Source organism: Ooceraea biroi, chromosome 12 (genome assembly GCF_003672135.1).
Source record: "Ooceraea biroi isolate clonal line C1 chromosome 12, Obir_v5.4, whole genome shotgun sequence".
In the NCBI taxonomy this organism is placed as follows: Eukaryota; Metazoa; Arthropoda; class Insecta; order Hymenoptera; family Formicidae; genus Ooceraea; species Ooceraea biroi.
In genome coordinates this window covers 9,825,827-9,846,637 of record NC_039517.1, presented here as the reverse complement: position 1 = coordinate 9,846,637, position 20,811 = coordinate 9,825,827, and the positions used below count along the sequence as shown (strand labels likewise).

At 42.7% G+C, this 20,811-nt stretch overlaps 1 protein-coding gene across 1 annotated transcript; it reads left to right on the top strand.

Moving 5' to 3' along the window:
* The first annotated feature begins 2,089 nt into the window (after positions 1-2,089).
* Positions 2,090-8,993, top strand: LOC105282202 (probable E3 ubiquitin-protein ligase makorin-1). The gene is made up of 6 exons (XM_011343979.3): positions 2,090-2,534; positions 2,893-3,183; positions 3,248-3,575; positions 3,817-4,139; positions 4,245-4,404; positions 4,614-8,993. The coding sequence occupies exons 1-6, from the start codon at positions 2,500-2,502 to the stop codon at positions 4,740-4,742; spliced, it is 1,266 nt and encodes a 421-aa protein (XP_011342281.1). The 5' UTR covers positions 2,090-2,499; the 3' UTR covers positions 4,743-8,993.
* The last annotated feature ends 11,818 nt before the right edge of the window (positions 8,994-20,811 follow it).

The window sequence follows — 20,811 nt, the reverse complement described above, 5'->3', positions numbered from 1 at the left end:
TTTAACCTTAAAGACCAAGAACGCTCGGGCAGACCCTCTACTACTGATGATGACCAAATCAAGACACTGATCGAGAATAACCCGCGCTACACGACACGTGAATTAGCAGAGATACTGAAAATATCGAAAACCACTGTCCACGATCATGTAGTGAAGCTTGGTTACGTAAGTCGCTATGATGTATGGGTTCCGCATAATTTGGCCGAAAAAATTTAATGGATCGCATTTCCATCTGCGACTCGCTGTACAAACGCAACGAAAACGTACCATTTTTGAAGCAATTAGTGACGGGTGACGAAAAATGGATCATTTACAATAATGTAGAACGAAAAAGATCCTGGGGTAAGCGAAATGAACCAGCATTAACCACTCCGAAAGCCGGCCTTCATCCAAAAAAAGTCATGCTCTGTGTCTGGTGGGATTGGAAAGGAATCCTATATTATGAGCTCCTACCACACAACCAAATGATAAATGCAGATAAGTACTGCTCGCAACTGGACGAATTAAAGACAGCGATTCAGGAAAAACGTCCAGAATTAGCTAATAGGAAGGACGTCGTGTTCCATCAGGACAATGCCAGACCTCATGTTTCTTTGACTATCCGACAAAAATTGTTGGAGTTTGGCTGGGATGTGCTACCTCACCCACCGTATTCACCAGACATTGCACCTTCAGACTTTCACTTATTTAGGTCTGTGCAAAATTCTCTTAGCGGCAAGAACTTCAACTCTTTGATCGACATAAAAAACCACCTTGAGGAGTTTTTCGCCGAGAAACCTAAGAAGTTCTGGGAGAATGGAATCTTCCAGTTACGTGAAAGATGGACAAAGGTTGTGAAACAAAACGGTGCATACATAAGTCAATAAATATTTATCGACATAAAAAAATGTTGCCTTTGAATTTTCCTTCAAAATCGGCACGAACTTTCCGGACGACCCAATATATTGCAGTTACATTGTTAAGTTAAAAATTGTAACATTAATATAATTGTCTCAGTTATTTGTATTAGTTTTAATTTCTTTATTGGCTATGATTAATAGTATACAGATATGCGTTCGGTCTTTGAGTAGTAGGCGCGCCATGCAGTCTGCAGATGGCGCGCTTACCTGCACCTATCTACACCGAAAAGGGACTTCATTTATGCACCTCATTGTACACTTTGCATGAAATGCAACGCGGAGGAATCAACCAATTACGTGCGAAACACGCAACGCCATAATTTGGGGATAATTACCGCAGGCCTGTGATTGGTGATCCGTCAACTTTACTATCTTGTAATAAGATAACCTTCAAGTGAATCGATTTATCGCTCTCTATCGGTCTTTGACATCTCGTTGAGCCTTTTTCAATGCAATCTCTTTGTAATCTCTAAATGGAAGCCGATTATTAATAGCGCTCGTAAGCGCACGAGTTGTCCGGTTAATTTTTACACGAGGTATATACAACACACACAAGCGACATCGATAAGCAGGGAAGCTCGGTCGAGTTCAATGACCGCGCGTAAGTCAGCAGCTTTGTGTGCGAGCGGCGCGCGTTCCACGCTCGGCCATCAATTTTGTAATAACGAATGCGCCACAGTAACGAAACTGCTGCAAATTTGAGACTCGTGGAGAAACTTTTCATGCGATTAAAGGGAAAACCGGATGCCACTGCGATCAAAAGTCAAATCGCTGTTACATCACGGAGCAATTCGGCCGTCCGCTTAATAAAAATCGTGGTAATATATCACGCAGTGTGAGAAATAATTGCGATACAAACTATACGAATATATGAATCGTAATACAGATTATATAAACTTTTCGTTCGCCGCTGACGAAAGTGACAACGTCATCGTCTCCTATTATCATTATGAAACAATTAAGCGATCGAGATGACGTCTTGTTCTCTACGCAGAAATCTCGCAGTGAAGAAAAGTAACGCAAAGATTTCGAATCGAGACTCGACGATATATAGACACATCGAAGTGAATCACTAGGAGAGAGGGGAAGCGGGAGGATGGAGAAAAGGAAAACGAATTCGCTTAAACTGCCGAGCGGGATCTCAAATCGAGTGCAAGGTGGTGTTTGACGTTCTGCCGCGCGGTTGACACGCGTGTTCGAGCAAAGAGGGGCGTAGAGGGCGACTAGGAAGGACGAATGTGTATCGTGCATGTGCGCGCGCGTCTCTCGCACGCTTGCTCCTTCGTTCGCTCGCTCGCTCGTCCGTTGCGCTCGTGTGCGGCGTACACACGTCCCCGAGGTGAGTTTATTGCGCGACGCGAGCCAAGCGTGTTCTCCTCATCTCGCACAGGGGTGTATATGTGTGTCGTGGGCAACGTAACGCGTCACCGGGTGCCCACCGAATCCGATCTGCGGAGCAGCCGCACCGGCCTGTCCGAGGAGGCCTGGACCCGCACCCGCTTCACATTCGCCGTCTCGGCAGCGAACACGCGCGTGGTCGTCATCATCCGTGGGGCTGACCGACGTGTCATCATCACGACGGTGGAGGAGGAGCGAGAAAATGGCCGACAATTGGACGCAGAGTGTTGTTTGCCGGTAAGGAGCACAACGCACGCCGAGTGGGCGTGAGTTTCGGAGCGGAGCTCGCCGCGGAGGACCGCCGTCGCGCGGACGATCCGAGGACGTTTTCGCGGATCGTGACGTGAGAGGTTAGCCGCGGACACGTTGCCGCGAACGCTGCGGTGGTCGCTCGATATCCGTGACCAACACAATAATATAAATATTGACATTTGCTCGAACGCTAAACGTGCCGTTACGAGTCTTCCTGTAATTTCAAAACGTAATGTCTGCGTTTCTTCCGTCGATTCGTGCGGATTGAGTCAATAAGGCGGAAACCGAGGAGCGCGTTTCGCAATCCTCCTCGCAATGGCAATAATTATGATTGTTGTTTTAGATACTTCAAGAATGGCACCTGTCGCGAGGGAAGCAACTGTCGGTATCGGCATGTGCAGGCGGCTAGGAACGACACAAGCGTCAACGAGGCGGTGACGGTGTCGACCGGCGGCAGTCCCAGCGGCCCCGCGGGCACCGTTACTTGTCGCTTCTTCAAGCAGGGCATATGCAAGTTCGGCGCTCAGTGTCGCTTCCGCCACGCCGCGAGCAACGCGGACAGTGACACTGCGCAGACCAACGCAACGGAGAACTCCATCTCGGCTCAGCACACAGCAAACTCCTCGAAAAACAAGTATGTTTTCCTGTCTTGTAACGCAGTTGTAATTATTACAATTAAATCTGCCCGCTTGTTACAGAAAAGCTGGTAGACGTATCGCTGAGGAGTGGGTGATGGCGCCCGAATTCGTACCTACAGCCGTGCCTCCCGTAGCCGGGTCATCGACAGACGGGACATCCGCCTCGGGAACGTCCACGAGTACGGCGATGCCAGTCTCGTATGCTCAAGCGGTCAATCCATCCGGTCAAGCCTCGACGCCCGCTCTGGAACCCCTGTGTCCGTACGCGGAGGCCACCGGGATCTGTAGGAATACAAATTGCACATATCTCCACGGTGACATTTGCGAATTGTGCAGCCGCGCAGCTCTGCACCCGCACAACGAAGAACTGAGGAAGAAACACACGAATGTGAGTCTCGTTATTTCATTCAGTTTTCTTACGCAAAGTTTTTTATATCGCCAGGAAATTAAATTCATAAATTAAAGTAATAAAAACTGTCCTTTCGTTCGAGCGATCTGGCAAAAAAAGTTTTTACTTCACTCACTTTCTGTATCCCGTATCTCTAACATGGAAGTATAGAAATTTTGATAATCAAGTGGCAAGTGATTGTCGAAATTTCTATACTTGTCGTTTGCCCGTACTCGCACAGGCATGTGTCAAGCAGCACGAGGCGGACATGGAATTATCCTTCGCGATTCAACGGAGCAAGGAGAAGTCGTGCGGCGTCTGCTTCGAGACGATAATGGAAAAATCCTCGAGAGAACAGAGGTTCGGTATACTGCCGAACTGCAATCACTGTTTCTGCCTGACGTGCATTAGAAAGTGGCGACAAGCCAAGCAGTTTGACAACAAGATCATAAGGGCGTGCCCGGAGTGCCGTATCCCCTCGGACTTCGTCTGTCCCAGCATGTATTGGGTGGATACCAAGGAGGAGAAGGAGAAGCTGATCAGAGATTACAAGGGCGCCCTGAGGTACGAGCGCGAAATCGATCGAAATGAGTATAGAGAACGCTTGGAACACGGCGTCTTCGAGTGTTTCAAGCGTTCTCCGTAAACGTTTCGTCGTTCCATTTGCAGTACCAAGGACTGCAAGTACTTCAACAAGGGTCGCGGCAAGTGTCCGTTCGGTAACAAATGCTTCTACCTTCACGCACTTCCCGACGGGACTAAGAAAGACGTGGGTCCACCCGTTCGACAGAGGCGCAACACCAGTGATGCTGGTCTCGACATTTTGCAGGTAAGTGTGCGGCGGCTGCCCGCTGCTGTTCCTCGCAAGTACAGGCACGTTATTAAGCTACGGTTATACGGTGCGCGCGTAAAGTGTCCGAACGAGCTCTTTGAATCGAGCGGCCGAGTTAAATTCGAGAGTTTCTTTTTTGACTTTACTCTTGCACTTTGTCACTGTTATGAAACGTGAAAAAAAAAGCGGATTTACACTATTTGCAGCAACTGATCTTGTGGGATTTCCTCGAAGAAAGGGACGATCGTTGGATGTATCTCGATTTAGAAGATATTCCTTTCTTCTCAGATTCCGACGATTCCGATTGGTCCGATTACGAGCTGCCGTTCGATTAGGCAGACAAAGCTAGTCGATCGACGCGAAACTGCCTTGATACCATTGTTATCATTGCTACTCTGTTGCTTACGTCGATTACCTACTTCCTTTACCTTTACGCGCGAATTTAGTACCTAAGAAAATTGTTAGATAATTAGCAAATAATTTGAATGATTGAAAGACGTTCTAGCTACGTAGAAGAAAAAAAAGTATAAAAAAAGAGTAAAAAATATGCGCACTTACTTTCGTAAACTGATAATTCATAACGTAAACATTGAGTGTGCTTAGCGTCAGGATGGTTGGAACACTTCGATAACTGGCTTCTGTATCAATTTTATTTCTACATGAATTGAGAGGGTGATAGCTTATTAAAATACTTAATAAGTATCATTGTAAGGGTTATTGTATTGGCATTTTAGAATTATAGTATATATCTTAATTTGTATGGAAATAAGGTGGAGATTACTTGCAAGTGGCAGAGGAACGTTCCAATCATTTTGACGTCGATACCATACACTTGGAGTTATGTATAAAATAGTTATGAGATCAACAATTTTACTAATAACTGCAGCGCGGTAATCGAAAAAAAAACAAACATAAGGGGTGAGAAGAGAAACAAGAACGATAGTGATGATCTGATTGGATACGCATCGCAATTTCGCCCCCCTTGTGCGGCTTGATCCGATGCTCCATTAACTCTGATGACACGTTCTAGCGACTGTTATTCATTCAGTGGTCCAAATTTCGTCAGTAAATAATAGGATCTACGTATCGATATTTTTCCGATGTCCCCTTTTTCTCGCAGCGTGTAATAATTGTTGGTTTCTTTTTCCACGCTCGACGATTACTGTTAAGCTATTCCATATTGATGCATAAAATCTGCAGCACACAATTGTACATTGAAATCGAATCACAAGCGAGTCAATAATCAACTTACTGAGTAAACCAGAGGATAAAATCGTTCGCATTTTTTCGGCAAGATAGATTTCTCGGATATATATCGCCAGGTAACAAGAAAATAGTTGAGAAGTAGTTTTTATTATAGCGCTCTTTGTTTTTTCATTAAGGCTTTCCCTTCGGTTTAAACGTGAGTTAGATTAGATTAGATTTATCCTATCCTGTAATTTCAAGAAATATTTGTCACATACAGCGATGTCACGTTGTATGATGTACGTACGTACTTGTGCAGAAAGTATGGCAAACATGCTGACACGTGAGGTTTGAACGATATTATATAAATAGTGCAAATTGCCGTCTAAATTTTGATTTCATCAGGCTTCACTCGAACGTATGAGAAACATAAATATAAATATAAATATAAAATATATATATATACACACATAGGAACTGTAATATAATTTTGTAACTGTAATATAATCTGGCCACGTCAGTCACAAAAAAGTCAGTTGCAGATCTCGTAAAAATATGACAAAACTGTGGCATACTGCCAAGTGGTATCAACGAAATACGTGTTACGTTTAGCGAAATGAAGTTTTCTTTTACAAGCACAATATGTATAACCGTTACAGAGTGATATTACAGTTACAATAGCATCCCGTTTAATTATTACTCGCCGAAGACAACCACAACAACAACAACAACTACCATTCACTTGTAAAATAGGGAAAAACTGGACAACGACCTGTTACTTGCGTGATCGGTGTGCATCGTTAGTTCAACTTATCACTAAACTAGTTCATATCGAAGGTACGATATACAACTGTCGTCCTACCTCTTGTGCTATGGCTCCGCGAAAAATCTTTAATACATTTCTTTAAATTATTAACACGATTGTGTATAGCGTTATTATTCGTGAATTAATAGATTACTCCTAAGACCTCTGAAAGCAAGTGTGCAAAGTGAATGTGATACACGTATGAGGGGGATCACGTCCCTATGTTTGGTATTTGTGTACATGTGTGTGTGTTAAGTGCGCGCGCGTGTGTGTGTGAAAGTATGGTTATATATATATATATTAAAAAAAACAATATCTACGAGCAAGAGAAACAGACTACCGATATGCATATGGTGGGATAAGTAACGAATGTAATAAAAGAGATTGCTTTCCCGTTGAAGTACGCACCTGTAGATCGAAGATTCGAGGAGGAACAATATTTACACGGGAGTAAAGCACAACGGAGTGGGATCCACGGCACAGAGCCCATGCTGGAAATCGTCGTCGATAGTTTTTACATCGTATCGATTTAGTTGTAACTAAGTAAAGGCGAGAGGGAAACGCGTTACGACAGCTGTTCTTGCAACATAGAATTACGATAACTACTACGCTTTCTGGAGGGCACAGTATTCTCTTGTGTAAAAACTTGTGTGAAACTTACGAGAGACCACACACACATACAACACACACGGGCGAATAGAAGCAAAGAAACACCAAAGAAATTACACGTACTCACACGTTCTCTTCATCGAAAAACTTGGTGAAAAGAGAGAAAGAAAAAAAAAAGATACCCTTCAATTATTCGCCGCTGGATAATGTCCTTCCGCAATATATTTACGACAGCTGCAATATCGCGATATCGTCCCACACAGTTCCTGCTTGCACTTACAACCCGGTTCACACTCACAGTAGGAAGCGATCGGATCTTACAGCGGAGATTGCCGTCGGTATTGCCTTTCAAAAGCTATGTGATTATAGAATAATATATATCGTTCAGTGCTATGTAAGGTCAGTTCTTAATCCGCGCGTTTCGCAACGAGACATTCTATTCAGATCGAATTTTTCGCTACGCTCAGTATCGTTTATATTTCTCATAGAATTTCTATAATGTTAATTTTATCGATAACTGTTAGTAACGCTTATTGTTACTGATGAATATTTGTATAGAGCCTTCTGTACGCTGTGCGTTTCGAGCGGCTATTTTTAGAGTTACTTTCCTTGACAGCCATAAAATCCCATTAAAAAAAAACGAGGGAAACGAAAATGCTCGAGCAGCGATCTTGGATTGTACTTGAACCGAGAGTAAACGTGAATCGACGAGCTGTTTGAAAATTCTCGAGAATCTTCTTAAAAATACAAAAAAGTCATTGAATGATTTTGAGGACGATGGAAAATTTCAGAGACTTGTGTCGTTCATTAACGATACCGCAGGTATCGCCATTACAGGAGGAAAGCTCTGAGTTAACTCTGTGTTCGTCGTTGCACGTATTTACCGTCGTCACTGCCGTTACGTGTCTCCGAAACAAAGCGTACCATCATTTACTGCACCAATATGTTCTAAATACACAAACAAACAGCGGAGGAAGAGATATATAAAAATTAGGGATTGACGTTTGTTAAATTGTTCAACGGCATTCAACGCGGTTTACTTTGTGCTCGGTGATACATTGCCGGAGTTAATTTTTGCATCCATCCTTGCACGAGTGTAATAATATTACATATAGTGATTCCGAGATCGATGTGTTTTCTGTTATAGGATTTTTCTTAACGATCCGAGAAGTATAGATCCAACCGGTTGCTTTGTCCGATTTACTCGCGAGCTGGTAAATGCGAATATAGTTATAGTCTTAATACTTGTTTAGAAAAACATACGTTACATTGTATAATTCACAAAGAACAATTGCGTTATTATCTCTGCGTGCGGAATTCAATCGTCGAAGATTCTATCGCAAGCGTGCATTAATGCGAATTAATCGTACTAAACGTACCTGTGTTTAAATATGCTGTATTACGTAGAAAAAAAAGTATTCTTTTCCACTTTTCCTTTTCAAGCAGAATGCCCTTAAGAAATTGTTACATAACTCATTTTTTACGCGAGCGGGATTAGGTGTCTCGAATAATCCTCTCTGTTCTTTTGGCTCATTTATTGGTATGCATGGTATTTTTTTTAGGATAATATTGTGCCGATTATATTTTCACAAGCGTATTATTTATTTTTATTCTGCGTGTTTAAACGAATGTTTTAGTGTGTATTGGAAATAATGAGTCTTGCGAAGTAGGAAAAGGGTTGTAACATTTAAGTTTTAGGGGAAGGTAATTTGGTGATATCGCTCGAAAATTTCTATACGTAAACCTTATATTTTTGTATAACTTATCGCGTCAAACGTGCTTATGTTATAATAAAGGCTCCATAAAAAAGCGGATCGATATAATAATATACGAGTAAAAAAAACTTAATCTCTGCTAAGTAGCGCTCCACCATAAAGATGAAATCGACGTTGAAAACATTGTTGTGCCACAGCTTGTTTCTTACGTCTTTAATGGATCATAGATTATTGTGAATGTTTTTTAGCCAATAAATAAATAGATCAAGCAACTTGTATTTTCACTATGCAATGCGAGGCGAATTCAATGTAAATACATTATCTGCAGTGTTTAAGATCCCCCCATTCCTCAATTCTCAATTTACATAAATAAGAGTGCAATTATTAAAAATATTAAAAATATGTTTTCGAATCATTGTTAATGATTTTATACTTAAGTTAATAAGTAGCATAAAAGAAGAATCTTTCCAAATCCGAAATTATGTATTATATTATTTATCATTTTTCATCTACGTATCTGGAAATAATTACTTTTCTATAAAATTATTTAAATTATTATAATGCATTAACTTTATTTTTCATGGTATTAAATCGGTACACATCTATTATCATGACGTCAGTTATACCGACGATCGGCCACATCAAAGTTCTCCAATATAAGCGCAATCTTGTTTCCTTTTTTAAGATTATTGACAGACGCTAAGTCGGCACCCGTTTCACCCGTTACGTTGATAAAATATAACCGTAGAGGCCGACTGCGGTATATATTTCATTCGCGGTTCATTCGCGCGAAAGCTCGCAAATAGCCGTAGTTTATTTCCGAGATAATTTGTTGAAGAGTGACGAATGTGTTTGCGAGCGTTTGCAAAATAGATTAAACCGGCAGCGATCCAACGGAATGGCACTTACGCGAGAATGTGGGAATCGTAAATCCGCCGGTAATTGGAATTTCGGGATAACGGTGCCCGAAGAAGCGTCGGAAAATGACGGTAAATAAACAATTCCACACGACACACGTCTGCGTAAGAAACAGCCGAGACGTTGCGCTGTCGCGAGAGATAAACAATTTTTTTTCCATATAAAAATAAAATATCACGATTGTATACATATGCACATGCATAATAACGACACGGTGAATGCACGGTATACGGCACGCGTAAAACGAGCATAACTCGGATACGACCGAGCTATAGGAAGAGATTTTCCTCGCGAGGCAGTCGGATAAAAAGCTGAAATAAGCACCGTCTCTCTTATTTACGCTAACACTTTGAGTTATATGTTTTCTGTACTACATGAATGCCCGTAAACCGTCTGCGGCGCGTGAACATTTCTTATCTAGAATGCGACGTTCGACGACACTGTCCGATTTTAAACCACCGCGTCTTTGCTGTTTATGACTACTTACGCGCGACGCACCTACATATCGCGCGCATTACTCCGAGTCGAGGCTGAAAAAACGTATAAATGTTAAAAACCGTTGGAAACACGTTAATGTTACGCGAGGTCAAACGCTACGGTTTTTTTTTCGTACACGACACGTGAAGCTGCGGTAAACCGGAGCAAAAACCGGACAAGAGCGACAATTGACGGGACGCAACGAGAGCGCGGCAACGAGATGCATTTTTGCTTGGAACATTCGGAATCGGATTTGTCCAATTGACAAAGTCGGACCGGGTCTTTTCGTGACGCGTTGCCGCTGCGGTGCAATAACAATGTTTACATCGTTCGTTGCGACTTTGTTGCGCCGGCTTGTTCGCGCCGGGTCGAGAGAATACGTGCGCGGGCGAAACTGCGGATTCGCGACGGTTAACTAGAACAGGAAGTTAATCCCGACAAGCACGGCGAATTAGCATATAAATTCGCCGAAATGGCCTCCACATACGCGTTCTACGGCATGCAGCGCGGCCGCCGCGAGTATCGCGAGATCTCGCTTTGAGTCTCGACGCAAGACAACGGCCGGGCCTCCGCTTTGATACCACCCCTTTGTGGCTTTGATTCATTTGCCCTTTTGTCGTTTCGCTTGTTCGTTCGTTCGCTCGTTGTTGGACGATGCGTTCAACGACACGTATCTCTGCCAAAGAAAAAAAAAAAAAAACTGGCGATTACTGTCCAATCGTCGTAGCGGCTCGGGGATTTAAGCGGATAGGACGAAACCGCGAATATTTAATGTCATCCGGATTAAGTATCTTTGTTACATGGACACATGGGCGAGAGCACGCTCGGTGAAATAAAACAATCGACGATCGGCTACGTGGCACAAAATTCTGCCCGACTGCCAACGAAAATTCGTCGCGACCCTGCGAGCTGATCGCCGAATTACGCCCTCCGCTTTATCTATCTTGTCAAATATTTCACGAGACAGCGGAGTGATCAAAGCGCGGTGTAAATTTCACTGTAGCGCGAAAAAAAAATACCACGCGATATTACGATACATTATCAATCGGGATTTATTTCAGGCGAGTTTGCTACATTCCAGTCAGATTGGACCAGGCGAATTTCTATTTAGACAATGGATAAAATATGACAATATGACAATGAATGCCGATTGATAATTTATTACTATTATTTAGGATTTATTTCAGGCGAGTTTACTGACACTACAGTCGGATTAGATTAGGATGCCAGACTTGGGCGAAATAAATTCGAAACTGAGTATATTTAGTCTTTACATCACCGCGTTGCTTTGCTCGCCGAGCTTTTATATTAAGCGTACGTGAACAGAATCGCGAAGACAATAGTCGCATCAGCATCACTCACCTGAGTTTGCCGTTTAAAATCTCGGTTGTAGCGGGCATTGTGGCCCATGACGTCCCGGGCTGCGGACATCCTGGAGTTCTTGCGGCGCATATGGACTCGCATGACCGGATTATTTATCCACGACTCCCAAGAGCGACGTGCGACGACGACGGTCGACGAACCTAATTACGAGCAGCGCAGGTAGGTGGGTCTCCCTCCCTCCACAGCGACGGGGGCCGGGGGTGGCTCGTCGGACGGCCGGAAGTCTAATTAAACGGCCGCCCCGTGCTCGCTCTACTTTCGAAAACCGCGGATGGGACGACGGCGGAAAAATCACGCGACATGCACCGACATTATGACGGTTGATATTCGCGCAGATTCGCGTGAGTATGAAGGGTACACACAGGGGGATGCCACTCCGAGGTATATATAAGCCGGAAGCTTAAAGCGTATGGTAAAATGCGCGGTGGTTAAATTTTCCGTGAAAGTACAAGGTTTTCGCGGGAGCAACGAGCGTAGGGATGCCGCTGGGGGATCGTCGTGTACCAGCACGATCCGAATCCGGGGGTTTTCTTTCCCGCTGGTGTCTGGGTCGGAGATCATTTGGGGGCGGTGATTATTCTCTCGCAAGTAAATTTATAGTGAGACCCGACTCGAAGTTCCGCGAAAATTGTACTTTTACGCCTGCTTCGTTATCGTCGCATTTCCGTCAGATTTTTTCCCCTCTGCAAACATGAAGTTGAAATTATAATATAAATCGCCAACGTCGCGGCGGTGCCTCTTGCTCGCGGGGAAATCAATTCGCATAAATTAGATTTAACTTTTTTTTTAAAGCAGAATTAACTTGGATGAATGTCAATTTGCGAGCGCGCGGCCGCCCGAAGATTCGGCGGAGGGCGGAACGCTGCATTTTCTTCCCTCGCGTAGCGCGATAGATCGCGAGTTGGAATTTCTTTAAAAACGCGGGTAGTGGATTTGGACAGCAGGTGAGTTAATAGGAAAAATCTCTCAGGCTCTGCGGACGTAAACAAAAGCGCGGTGGGGATTAGGTCGGATAGAGGCGAGCGGAAGAGAAAAGGAAAAAGAAAAACACACCGCACGCGGTGGGGGAATATATAGAATCGGTCTCTCTGTCGAGTCTATCCGGCCCCGCGGAGAATCTCTAAATTGCCTCTGTTTGTTTCGCAAGCAAGGAAGCGCCGGCGTGCATCAAAATGGCCCGATCGAGATCCGCGCCGGTGGCCGATGTCTAATATATCGGGAAATCCTCTTTCTTCCTTTCTCTCGCGGGTTGAGATCGTGACCCATCGATTCGATGTTGATTCACCGCGTTTTCGAGCTGAAAGCTCCTTTGGCCGATCGACGGGAAAGTTGAAAAAAAAGAGAGAGAAAGGGAGAGAAGGAAGTATTAGCGGTAGAGTCAAGAACGGGATACAGCAGGACGCTCGTGCTGACGAACGTTATCGCTCGAGGCGCTTAAGGCTCTATCTACGATTCGCTTAAAATTAATATATAATTAAAGTAGCATCTTGATGTCACTGCTAGAATCGTAAATCAATGCCATCTGACGCGAATAAATTCGAATTATCGCGTCATTCTCGAGGTTAGGTTAGCTCTCACAACCTGACGATGCGAGAAATATAATATAAATAATTAATACGCGAGAAACACGTGGATGAAATACGGACACGAGTTCCCGCAATTTTCTAATGAAAAGATTTACTTTTACTCGATCGATTTTATTTGTTACTTGTTACCGAGAAAATGTCGGACGAATATCGCATTTGAGTTTTGAGATGCATGTAACGATCATTATACATTCGAGGATTTCAGATCGTTGCCCATGGAACAACACATGTTGCGCAGTAGGTAGTGCAACATGCGTATTCACATTCGTTCCGTGGCGCAATCATTCGTTATGATGAAGTTGCCTCCGTGATGCGCCGCGTCCCGCGTGTGTTTTTCTAGTTACTTATTCTAGTTATTTCGGAGCATTTCATTTCTTTTCACTTGCGAACAATGACGAATCTCAGGAACAAGAGAAGATAATTACGCGCGATCAATTACAGTCGGCGTAACGAGCCTACACGCGACGGAATTGCTGAAAAATTGTACAATGGTCAACGTGAAATGTAAATGTTCTCAACAATACGCGAATCGCAATCAAACGATTCGATGTATGGAGGCCGCAATTCCGCGCCGCGAGCCGTTCAGCGCGCCGAAATCGCCTCGCATATTTTTCGTAATTTTACTCGTAAAAAAAAACATTTGCGGCTAGTAACAAACGTTAGGAATTATTTGGATTGCGAGCTCATCGCCGCGCGTTATTGTATGTAACCATGGGTAACCAACCATGGATAAATAACTATGGATTATTGTAAATAATCATCACGCGTTTTCAGTGTTTGTAGTACTATAGACAATAGTTGCAAGTTTACACCTTGAAGTTGCAACCGAGCGACACACTTCACGCCGTAGCCGCCATTTCGCGCCGATCGAGAGATCGTTTCGCGCAATTTTCGCGATTTCACTGGCCAAGTGACTCGTAAACGCGTCATTGATCGCAATCATTGATAGAAATCATTGATCGTGAGCTCACATGCCGCGTATGCGAGTAACTGGGCGTGGAATTACCGTAAGTACTCGATGCTTGCAATAACAACCGTATCTTTTTCTCCGAGCGCACAAAAGCGAAGCTTCGGTATTCATTACGCGTTATACCGCCTTTGTAGTAACATGGCAATGTAACAATAAAGAGATTACAAGTTGTAATAAATATTTCTTTTATTTTCGTACATCTTAACGGTAAACTTTTAATCACAATTTTGCTCCGGTATCGAACATGGCGACGCGTCATTTTACTTTAACCTTCGTTATACCTGAAGTTGTAAGCGAGCCGCACTACGCGACGACCGCCATTTTGCGACGTAAACAGGTAGAGTCAAGACGCGCCGAAATCGCTCCGCGTAATTTTCTCTGCAGTAATTTTCACCCGCAAAAGTGGCTCGCGACTGGAAACGCACGTAAGAATCTTTGCTTTGCGGATTCGATTAAGTAAGTTGTGATTGTACATCGACTTAATGTTCGTAATAATAAATAATATTTGTAGTTTCGTCGAGCAATTCGACGTAGAGTACAAAATACTGCGACGTGTATTTTGCGCATCGATATAAAGGTGCAATAGCAATAATAAAAATATTTTCGATCTACAACAAACATAAAAGTCGAGAGTCGAAAATACCCGGGAGTGTAAAAATCAAGCTTGTCGAAATTCGGAAGTGTTGAAAATCGCAAGTGCGCGGTAAGAAGTCAACATGGCTGCATGGGATGCTGGAGTGCCTAGGCAGTGGCTGATGGAACATGGTGGCTGATGGAACATGGTGGCTGGTGAGTAAATGACTGAATGATTTTTAAATAATTGTAAATTGTTTTAAACGTGTGCTCATCTCGAACGAAAACGCGTTGAGTCACGTGAGATTTCGATTAAACGGCTCCTGAATCGTTAATTCAATCGAAAGATAGTCGACGATATTTATGAAAGCGATCGAGCGGGTGACTCGCTTGCCGGCGCCGCAGGAAATTCGATCGCGAAAGTCCAATTTGAGAATCGGCCCGCAGGGGTGGAACGGGCAAAAAGTGATACACGCGGATTCTGAAAGTTCAATTTTCCGGGACGTCGGGAGAGCTTGTAACGGCAAATATGCGTCGACCTTTTTGTTTCGATCGCGCGGGACTTCGATTCCCCCGGTGTTGAATATTCATGCGATTTTATTAACTACGTTTCAAACATCGCTTTCACCGGGAACACCCTTTATCTTCTTAGATCTTTGCTGCTTCCGTTCGCCGACCCTTCGTCATGGAGCGCGTGGTGGCGGCGTCGGCGGCGGCGGAAAGAATTCTCTCTCGCGAAATTAAATTTTGCCCGATCGTATTGTCCCCTAGATTACGTGACGTTTCGTTGCTTCCTCTGCCGTCGTTAACCATTACGAGCGAAGAATATCGCGATTTTTCCTTTCGTCCCGCTAATTCGCGTCGACAAATTTTTACGAGGTTACGTATGCTCGTGTGCGCCGATAATCCGCGATGCGTACGAACGATGCAATTAACTTGCAAGTCCAATCTCGATTCGCTCTGCTCGCGCAATGACGTTTATTACACAATGACGAAGCATCCGTATAGCGTTCGTTGAAGCGCTAATGCACATGCCACGTATCGCTATATTATTTTTCAGCATTAATCCCCTCGGACGCGCGCTCTATTTTCTGTAAATCATTAATTACGCGTTGTTAAATTCTCTATAATTAGAAACAAAAATATATTTAGCCACGAAAAATCTGTATTTTCTCTCACGTACTATTTTCTGTAGCATTAATTATATTCGTTTTTATTCTTTTGTTTGGTCATGTGTCATATCATTCGATACTTTGTGTTTATTTATGGTAACGTTGAAAAGTTATGGTTAACGTTGAAAACTTTATATATATGAAAATTTTATATATACAAACGAGATATCTATAAGAACAGTACGATGACAGAGAGATGACAAATAACAGGTCATGTAAATCCGGCGCAACGAGGCGGATCGTATATTTTCGACAGAGGGAGAATAAAACAGACTGTCCGTTTGGAAAATCCCGTCTCCGGAGAGACTCGTAACGTTTCGTCAGATGTGGTACTTGATCTATCTCGCCATCTGAGGTCCAGATCGGGCCGAACGCGGGCTCGCCGCGAGGAAATTTTTCCCACGGCGCGCGGAAAACTTTCGCCGAGTTATTCACGCGCGCATATTAGTGCACATTCATCCTTCGAAATAGCGCTAACCTCCGACCTGAGAACAATTTATTGGAGGGCGAAGCCCCGGCTACTACCTTCGCGAGAGAGTGGGTTACTTATTTGCACGTTTCCGCAGTTTACATAGCTTGAGAGAGCCCCTCGTCGAGGTCGAGCTGCCTCTCCGATCTCTCGTTGGTTCGTTCGTGAAGCTCCACGGCTGAACGATTGAATGAATTGACAATGTGAATCGGACATGCTCGTTTTTGTTAGGTTTTCGTGGCGTTGCATCGGTAATTGCGCGTCTATTTGTTGTGCCGAAATGTTGCGCGTCGTTATTGATGCGGATAATTAACGCTTCGCGCGGCTTGATTATGCGTTGTCATATGTTGTCCCTCGTGGAATAAATTAAGAAAGGAAAATTGGAAAACGCGCAATAGATGCGCAATAAATGCGTCGACGCGACACGGGCGCGTGCCTTTCGCTCCACCTGATTTGAAAATGCGCTCCGTTAATTTTTCGTGTTAATTTTACAGTCGCGCGTATTAACGTGACATCTGCCACGCAGTGATAGAAAACCATTTGTAGCTATCATGCTGGCACGTATTCGCGATGCTCAATCCCGCGAATTGTGCATTTTATTTTGCGTATGACGCGCGCAAATAAACTGTTTGCTCGAAGATACGCTGAGCTGCAGGCGCGTGAGGGAAGAGAAAAAAAAGAGGGAACGCGGGCAACAAATAACGATTCGACGTTTCATGTTTTATTTGCTCATTAACGAATGCGTGATACGCAAACTGGAATTTTATGAGGTTGCTACCGTTGAAAAGGATATGTCAGATGATGAATCGAATCGAATTGTTGCTCGCTTCCTGTAATACTAATTTCCAAAATTAATTTTCCAAAATTACGAATTATTTGCAGGATTAACACGATTAACAATATATCATAACTATCTTTACAAAATAATAATACAATCATTTGTAATTGCAGAAGAGTTCTGGTACATGGAGTTTTGTTAAGAGTGCCGTATTTTTACAAGTGCATCAGGAGTGCCGTTTCGAAAATATGCGCGATCGTGTTGATTCTGTTGATCCGTGTGATCGGCGTGCACAATCGTAATTAATTGCGAATAAATATGTCGTGTAGGGAGTGCCGTATTTTTGCGGGACGAGTGCCCTGAAAAAACAACCATCGATGGATTATTGAAAGGAGGAAAAAGTCCAGAGGACATCGGGCGAGTACTCACCGTGGCGTGAGTAATTATATGTGAATTATTAGAGTTCATATCGACACATTATTTTTCTTGAATGCTGAAGAATATTGAGAAACGATAATAAGCAGTGCATGTGTTATTCTGGTCTGAATAAAGTAAAATATCGTGTACCTTTGCACTGTACATTCGCAATATAATTGAAGTAATTAAATATCGATACTGGAGAATAAGTTGAACGAATTAATAAATTCGTTCGAACGATTTTGTTCTGCCAATCAACGAACGAACGCGGTAAAACTTTCTCGTTAACGATAAGAGGTAAAACATGTTCCGATAATGAGCAAACAAATTTGATTACCGCTGTTTAAATCCAGCTCGATACATGTCAAAATTATTTTTATAGTTCCACATCTATATAATTATATTATATAATTTTAGATATATTTAAATTATATTAAATAATTATATATACTTATAATAATATTTATAATAATATTCTGTTTAAAGCTCCATCTTATGACAGTCTTTGCATCTTATCACAATTTTATAAAAAACTGTACATTATAATTAGCTTTCACGTTGTCTCAAAATTTGTAATAAGTTAAAGAAAAATTGTTTATCCATTCAATAAATTTAGATATATACACCAAGATAGATATGAAGATATATCTAATTGATCAAATTTAATCTCTTTCTATATCTGTCTTTTTGATTCTTTCATAAACATGATGTCAAGTAAACTTTTCGAATTTATTTTATTCTTTGTATAATATTAGTATAAGAAAATAATTAAATATACCAGAGGAAACTATTTTTTGGTTAGAAACGTGCTATAGTAAAAGGGGTTAAATTGGTTTCACGTTCGCGAGGGGAACGTAATCCGGAGCTAGTACAAGGGCGACGATCGTCTTAGGACGTGCTTCCGGTCGGGAGCAGATCTGGGGATCCCAACATCCTCTGAAACGTTCACGTCATGGGGATTTTAGGAGATCGCTACACGGACCGATGCGGTTAATTTTATAAATAATTTATAGACGCCCAACGTGCACGTGTACGCAGCTCCCCATTATGTGGCCATTAATAAACCGTTACTCTTCCGGACATATTATTAATGTCGGGCTTTTTAATACAACGTATAAATAAATAATGATGTAAACGTGTCATTAACCGAGAATAGTATTTTCAATATTCATGAAGTCGACTAAATACGATTAACATATCCAATTAGATGATACAAATCGTATACTCGATATTAATTATTAGCGGAGATACGTCGATTTTGTTTCCGATAATTTGTGCAATCTATTATTTATCGAACACGTTGTATAATTATTTCGCTATCTTGCGAATTAAAATAAGAAGACTGATCGAAAATGAATTCACAACTGAAGAAGAAACATGTAATATTTAAAGATTAGAAAGTGTTCTCAGCATTCAAGAAAATGGTGTAAAAATCCGGTATGAAAAGTTGTTAAGAATGTCGACATATTTGTATGATAATGAGAACACGCACTGTGAAAACATGATTCTCAAGCTACTTTTGTGCAAAGAAGTAACTTTGCGAGATTATCCGAGACTTCTTTCATGTTATTCAATGAATCCTTTTAAGATTTGTTTTACGCTTCTTTCGCGGTTCATAATATATTCTAACACCATATTATTCTTTGTCCTTTGGGCAAACCGCCGCACTGGGATCTATCATTTTTACATATCAGGGGAAACTGCGAATCAAAATGATACAACTCTAATTCTCCTTTATAAACGCAGCATTAATATATGTATGTCTCATGACACGAAAGACGTATTGGAAATTATCTGAAATAGATGAATAGTCGTTTTACGCGTATTTCTAACCAAGCTCTCTTTTTAAGAGCAGTCATCTAGACATTGTATAGGATTACTGAGAAAATTACGAAAGAAATTTATGTCGCTATTGATCCAATCGGTCAATTAAGCTCGAATTTTCCAATGTCAGAATCAATCAGGTCTTATACATTTTCTCCTTGCTTATGCATTGTTTTTCGCGAAACGAGAAACTCGTATTTCTCAGTCTGTATTCCCTATCACCCAGATAAAAGTAATGACATTACCATTTGTCTGCATCACTTTACCGCTCTTTTCTTGTCTGTCGCGCAAGCCCTCCTTGTAATCGATAGCGCAAGGACATTCGTCCGCTCGTCCAGCGGTCCAGGCCGTCCACCCCGGCCATCCATTCATCCATCCGTCTATCCGTCTATCCATCCCATCTATCCGCCACCCGTCTACCCGCGAACTTAACGCAGCGTTCAACGCGATGCAAGAAGCGGCCATTATCGTTCTCTTCTTTTTGCGTTCCCGCGTTGTCTCTCGCTTTTTCGATACTTTCAATTTATAGAAACGAGATTCCGCCATCTATATTCTATGCGGAAGTCCTAGCCCCCATACCGAGAGAGAGAGAGCCAGAGTTTTATCATGTCTTTCTCTCTTTCTCGCGCGGACGCACGATATCACTCGCACGATCGGTTTAATGAACGCGATGGGTTTAACGAAGCGCGTCTCTTTCATCGATGGCGTTCGTTAATAATCTCTGATGCGAGATGTTCCGAGAATGCAACCGGGCGTCTGATGGAAGGAAATATCACGAACTAGTGGCGAGTACAGGCCGCATAAAGTGATTGCTCTTCTTGAATTAGAAGTTACGCGGGATCAACGGCGATGGTATGGTAGCGCAGGTGCATTTTCAATAACAGCGACGAGCAAAGCATGCATGTAGTAAAAGTGTTTTTTTAGCGAGGTTGCCTTACACACAACAAGATTCGTCGTGTCCAGAGCAACCACATTATGTGATTCAAAATAGCTGTAAGATGTGATTATTTATTGAACATTTCAATTGCTTTCGCGGTTATACAGTACTCTTATATTTTTATACTCTTCATGATAACCTCCTTATGTCGATATCTTGCTACACGATTGTACTGCAAAGATAAAACATTGTTGAAAAATTCGTCGACTTCGATCCCGTTCCCGGAGTAACGTAAATTTACATTTAAATCAGTGACGCATTAGCTGTGTGTCTTTATGTTAATGAGTTCATTGAAAAAGGGGAGATTCGGTGCGTATCGTAGGTAGTCGCTAATGGAACGTTGACCGACCTAAAAGGTCCGGGCGATCGGAAATCACGGTGGCACACGTAGGGAACGTCGAGAGCGGGATACGGGCAGATTTAAAGGTCTGTTTTCATTGCTATTCCGAATCGCGTGCGGGCTTCCGCACGGCTTCCGCTGTCCTGTACGGAAGGCAGGCATCGGTCTGATTGGTAAATCTACGGCTGCCCAATGATGCGTTTATTTGTCAGGGAATTAGGGCAGCGCGCGCGCGAGATTGAGCGA

What these genes read in the sequence shown, in the direction of transcription:
- LOC105282202 (XM_011343979.3), top strand. Translation starts at nt 2,500, where the DNA reads ATGGCCGACAATTGGACGCAGAGTGTTGTTTGCCG. An exon ending in TGAGGAAGAAACACACGAAT is followed by an intron (nt 3,576 to 3,816) that starts GTGAGTCTCGTT and finishes GTACTCGCACAG; the next exon opens with GCATGTGTCAAGCAGCACGA. An exon ending in GATTACAAGGGCGCCCTGAG is followed by an intron (nt 4,140 to 4,244) that starts GTACGAGCGCGA and finishes TTCCATTTGCAG; the next exon opens with TACCAAGGACTGCAAGTACT.